The sequence below is a fragment of the Tigriopus californicus genome, chromosome 10 (genome assembly GCF_007210705.1).
Source record: "Tigriopus californicus strain San Diego chromosome 10, Tcal_SD_v2.1, whole genome shotgun sequence".
NCBI lineage: Eukaryota > Metazoa > Arthropoda > Copepoda > Harpacticoida > Harpacticidae > Tigriopus > Tigriopus californicus.
Window position 1 is genome coordinate 4,746,508 of NC_081449.1, and position 5,727 is coordinate 4,752,234.

At 37.8% G+C, this 5,727-nt stretch overlaps 1 protein-coding gene across 3 annotated transcripts in view; it reads right to left on the minus strand.

Annotated features, from left to right (window-relative positions):
• Nucleotides 1-3,847: 3,847 nt before the first annotated feature.
• LOC131889231 (band 7 protein AGAP004871-like) overlaps nt 3,848-5,727 on the minus strand; it is a 26,175-nt gene continuing 24,295 nt past the window's right edge. For all 3 annotated transcript variants that reach the window (XM_059238293.1, XM_059238294.1, XM_059238292.1), the window contains one exon: nt 3,848-4,062. In XM_059238293.1, coding sequence (XP_059094276.1) covers nt 3,964-4,062 — 99 coding nt within the window. In that variant the 3' untranslated portion in view covers nt 3,848-3,963. The remainder of the gene's footprint in view (nt 4,063-5,727) is intronic.

Here is a 5,727-nt window from a genome sequence, read left to right on the forward strand (position 1 = left end):
TTGAGAGCTACTTCGTTGTGTCTATTCTCTTTGAGGGTTGCTTTGTGAGTTCTTATCCTTTCGAAGGTTGAACTGTGACTGCTTGGTTTTGAGGGTCTGGCTCTGGTGGCTTGGAATATGGTTGCACCAAATTTAGTTTTTAGCAACGTAGAGAGACATATTCAGGTGGTGGTGGTCATTAAGCTTGGAGTTAGCGTTTGACTACGGAGACTGTCTCACTCGTTTATTGTTCTCTATTTTGGAAACTTCCAGATCGAGCCTACCATATTTTCTTCTTTATCTGTGATGAGGGTTGTCACCAAACCGTTCCGTGAGTTCATTGGAGCTGCATACATTGCAGTGATTTCCCAATTCTCATGTGCACGGAATAATGAAGGATCCTGAGAGAGACGAAAGGAGGACTTCGTTGCTTCAAATTTAACTTTTCTGAAGTAATAGCCAAATTTCATTTTACGTGACTCTTTCCTATTCATCAAAAAAGACGAATATTTCGGCAATTTAGATAGAATGATCGAATTGTTCGAGTATTTAAGTGTACTTACTCATAGAGTACTTAATTACATATCTGGAGTGCACTCAAGCATTTTCTTAATATGAGAGGTTGGCAAAGGTGTGATGACAATGCCAAACCAATTACTATATTTAAGCTAAAATCAACTGAAGCTTATTCTGTTGGACAAGGATGAATTTCAGTTGAAATTAGATAAAATATAGCAATGTGACTTCGAATAATTTTCAGGCAAGTTTTTTATGAAAACTATTTTTTTCAGCATGCAGGAAAACAAGTGCTTGTCAATGAATGGCTTTTGGGTTGGTCACAAGTCATATCATTTATTCAGAAAAAGCAATTCATTTCGTGTTTGAGCATACAAAAATACACGCTGTAAAGAGTAGGAGCCGAAAAATATGTGGCTTGAACTTGCCGATCATACCTGGTGGGCCCATATGCATGTCATGTGATAAACTTAGAAATGCTCTTATACAAAATGCACTTTTCTTTTGTAACCTTCCTGAAATGGTTATGTGAAAATATTCCGCACAAAAAATCATGGAGGCGTGTTTTTCCTCGATTTGATTCTCTTTTTCCCTTCGACGATTTATTAGGTATTTCACTTGTTTTTAGGCTGCTTGAATTCAGCAAATCTACAATTCAAATCTCATCATTGTGTGGTTTTTAAACCCTTTACTTATGATATTTTACCGCCAACCAAACTTTTCAAAAACCCCAAGCTTTGTCTTTTGTACAAACAATTGCATTACTCAAAGGAAACGACATGGTTGAAGATGGTTCCCAACTCATTTCACGTATAGCTAGAAAAGTAGTTTAATCCAGTTTTACTAGGAACTGAATTGTATTTTCTCCTATCAACCAAATCCCTGTTTGGATTGAATAGCTCATACATTTACAAAAAACGATCTCCGAAATTTTAAAGTTCATTTAACGACGCAATAAAGTGGGGCACTATACACGAAACCTTGCTTTTCCGGTCTTTTGACTGCCACATGGCTTGAAGCTAGCTATGATGCTACGTTCGGGTCGGGTTTGTTCTCTTTATGGTTATCTATAGTTCTTACAGTGCAAAGGGTAGGGGTGGGGGATTGTTTAAAAATCAAATATGCAATAACCCACTGCGACCAAACACATCCATTAAGGCCAATTCAACTATTTTCTTTAAGAAAAAAAAAATTGTTATGATCTTTTTCTTATCGATATTGTTTGGTTTGGAAGTCTAGCGTCAACTATTATTTCAAGTCCTCCGGTAGCTAGAAACACTAGCCATAACATTAAAATGTTCTTGAAGTGTCTTAACATGCCTTTTTGCAACTTTTAAACTTTATTTTAGTCATTCTTTCAAAAAAAGGAACAAATGTTAGTTCCGGCTGCTTTGGCCAAGATGAGTCGTGCTCGAAAAAGATGTTATGAAGCTACTCTTTACAATTACTTCTCTTGAAAACAAAATGGCCAATTTTTCCAAGTTATGCATGGCTCATTATGGCCATAGTTCAACTTTTCTGGCAAATGAAAGGCACATCCTTCGCCAAAATATGCAAAATATAAGAAAAGTGAAACGAAATCCATCAGCCAAATATCTGCAAAAAGATATAACTCTCAAATGATTTAAATGATTTATACCTTGAAGTGGAATCTAAGAAGATTGACTTTGCCTGTATGTGATTGTTAACGACTTTTGAAGGTTTGCAACAATAGCACTGAAAGCCATGATGGAAAAACAGCATCAGAAATTAATAGTTTTTAAAGCCTCCCCTACATCGTGGTCAAAAAGGCTTATCAAGTTGCCAGCGAGGTACCTTAACACATATTGACATTCTTAGCTCAAAAAATCACAATGAACAAAATTGGACTTATTATCATGTAAAATTCTAGCCCCCCTCCCAAAAAGAAAAAAATACTTGCTTACGGATATTGTAATAACTGAGGCGTTTACGTTTTTTATTTGGGTTAGAATTCCAGAAGGCAGTAATACTAACCTGTTCCTTTTGATTTGGTGAACCCAAAAAATGACAAGATGTGTTTGGGCTTGCTAATCTAGTTACTAGTTAGTAAGTTCTAGAGTACTTCATTATCATGTTAAAGAAGTACTCTATGGTTCAAAAATGTGAAAAGTTACATCTATTATAACATATTAAAGTCAAACGATATTTCCTTCTTTAAACTACTTGATTATTTTACCCTGAATAAGGCTTTATTGTGAAACCGTATATCTAATTCAAAAGTCGTTAACCATTAATTGTGACGGTTAAGCTCTGAAACATAACTTTGCAAATGCAAGATTCAAACACAAGATCACCTTGAATGTCGCTTCGAGCCAAGCACGAATTTAAGCACTGACTTTTTCCATTAAATATGAATTGTATCAAAATAGACATTTCTATTGTTATTACATATAATATTCGAAGAGTTGTTCAGAAAGAATAATAGAAAAAAATACAGACCGCTTTGAAAGTCGAAAGAAAGAACGATTAACGAATAATTTTGGCTTTTGGATTGTGACATCATTTTCAAATGTACTGGAATGATATTACAGTACCTTTTTCCCCAAAAAATTAACAAATAATGTGATTTCGCTTTCGCAGTCTCGCTTCAAAGTTCTCGGATTTTGTAACTGACACAAATAATGTCATTCAAAGTAAGAAATAAATCACGTGTGATTGTTCAAAAACAAGATATAACAAGAAATGGTCAAGAACAGTGATAAAATACTTCGTTTACTAACGAGTTAGTATTATCTGGTCTAAGAAGCCCCTGAACATTGGGTTGGCCAAGGATTTTAGACAAATACTGATCCAAACGAGTTTTGAAGGAGAGGACAGGGTCAATAGTTGTGAACGGTTGCCTTAGGTCTGGGAGCACGATTTTCTACATCATACGCTTTACGTTTTATTTTCTTAACTAGCGTCGGGTCTGTAGTGTTTGCATTATCATTCAAGCTATACGTTATGCCTCTCCTCTCGATGTAGGTTAACCAAATATATGGAGTGTGATACACCTATTAGCAGGTTTGAACCGACTTGCTCACTTTTAGTTGAATGTGCTCGGTAAAATTTCCGTCGTTTGGTACAATACTTAACTTCCTAATCCCTGACACCACTTACCACTTCATTTTCTTGATCAGAACTGTTAAAGTATGGCAGCCAATTCCCCTGATCAAAACCAAATGTCATGACACAAAAATTGTCTCCGTTTAACGTCATGGTGAACAATATAGGCCTAGGTGGTTCTTGTTCAAAATTGGTTTGAATTGACTAAATCATTAAGTAAATTTGACGGCTTGAAAGTTGCGTAGTTAAGAAACCGGTCATTCAATTTTCCCACGATTATTTTCAATTTCGAAAACACACAATGCAGTCGATAGGATCGTTTATTGAATTTGACAATGAAATTGAGGGAACACATTAGGAGATCCAATTTGGACATCTAGAGGACTTTTTCCACAGATGTCTTCATGCCATTTTTGCCTTTTGAGTAAAATGTGTCAGTAAGTCGATTGGCAGCGGAAATATGATTGTAGAATTCTTCTCAGCGCTGATGTTGTTCAGAGTCTGAAAATAAAGAACGTGGGAAATCAAATATTACACTTTCATATTTTTATTTCCCACTTTTGCATCAATTATGTAGGTAATTTTTAGTCTTTGTTCTTGGCATAGAGTACGAGTTAGTGCAACCTTGGCACAAAAACATAAGGGCGAATTAAAGGGCTAGTCAGGCGAATGGTTGGTAAAATTCTTAGTGTTCTGTACACCACTTGCTTTACCTCTTTTAAAATCATTCAAAATATGAACTCAAATATTTTAATCCCTCACCTGTGCATTCGAGATTTTATTCGAATTGTGGGAAAAGAATGCAACATTGACAAAACAACTCGTTTCTGAACAGAGCATTGCTTCAAGTTGAATTATGTGTCAATCCGTGCCAAAACCAATCGACCGTTTGAATGTCTTTGCACTGTTTCCCTTCTTATGTACCTGTTCACATATGAACGAGTCCTTTGCCCGGCCTTGATCCATTTATCAATCATGAGACGCCACAATAGACTGATTTTGGCACGGATTGACACTTCCAAATGTGCTACAAGTAGGTACTATATTGAATTGGTACTCTTTACTTTACGGTTGCTCAAGCAGCAGAGTGACCCACATCCCTGCCGTGAACATGGCTTGAGCTGGTCAAGCAAGTGGTGGATGGATTACTTTACCTCATCTAAAGACTGATTCATTTTGGATCAGATCATAGGCAACTGAATCATCCGCCCCTAGAGATTCTTGGCCGCTTATTAATTGTGGTCATAGCCGTCATTCAGCCCTTGGCCGACACATAAGGCCATGATCGATCCTCTATACTTTGAGGCCCACGCTTCAAGACAATCCAGCCCCTTTTTGCCGTTCTCCCGCCCGTTTCCCACCCACCAGTGTTGTCCATGAAAACGAATGCTTACAGACCGGGTCTAGCTCATCCACTGACTCACTTGATTGGCGGTTGCTCGACTTTAATGGTCCATAAATCGTTCCCACCGGCCCTGGATTGACTGGATGGCTTCAATCGTTAATATTTAAAACACGCCAAGCATGTCCCCAAAAATTACGTATGTTCAGGCAATAGGTCAGCTATTGTATTAATTGGCCATCTCAAATTGTTTCTCTCTCAGATGTGGATCAAGAATGGCTTTCATGTCAATGGCATCATGACCCAGGCCATGGGTTTTCACTGTCCTCCACCAACTCCAAATAAACCGAAGTCGTCAATAGCTTTTACTACTGTTTGACTGTATTTCACCCAGCCAACTATATTTTGTTAATGGTTCATTAACCAGTCAAGGATGCGGGACCTTCCCAACGCTCAAATTCGTCTATAGCCTTCACTTATGGCGTCGCAGCTCCCCCAGCTCATCCTGAAAGCGGCCAACGCAAATTACTCAAGACATACCTCTGAGGGTCTTGATAGGCCAATAATACATGGATGCATATCATGAGCAAATTTGAGCCCCTTGCCATTGACTGAGCAATTGTTGGGAACCAGACCTTTTTGGACGCAATTTCCGGACAAACCATGCTCTTCCAGGTCAAGAAGGTGGCATCATATCATTGTCCTGGGACCAACATTTCTTTGGAATATTGACGGTCGCACGCAATTATCCGGCCACATTGGCAATTTGTCTAATCTAGCCCATCCTCTACTCTACATGTACCAAAATTTCCATCACTATTCCT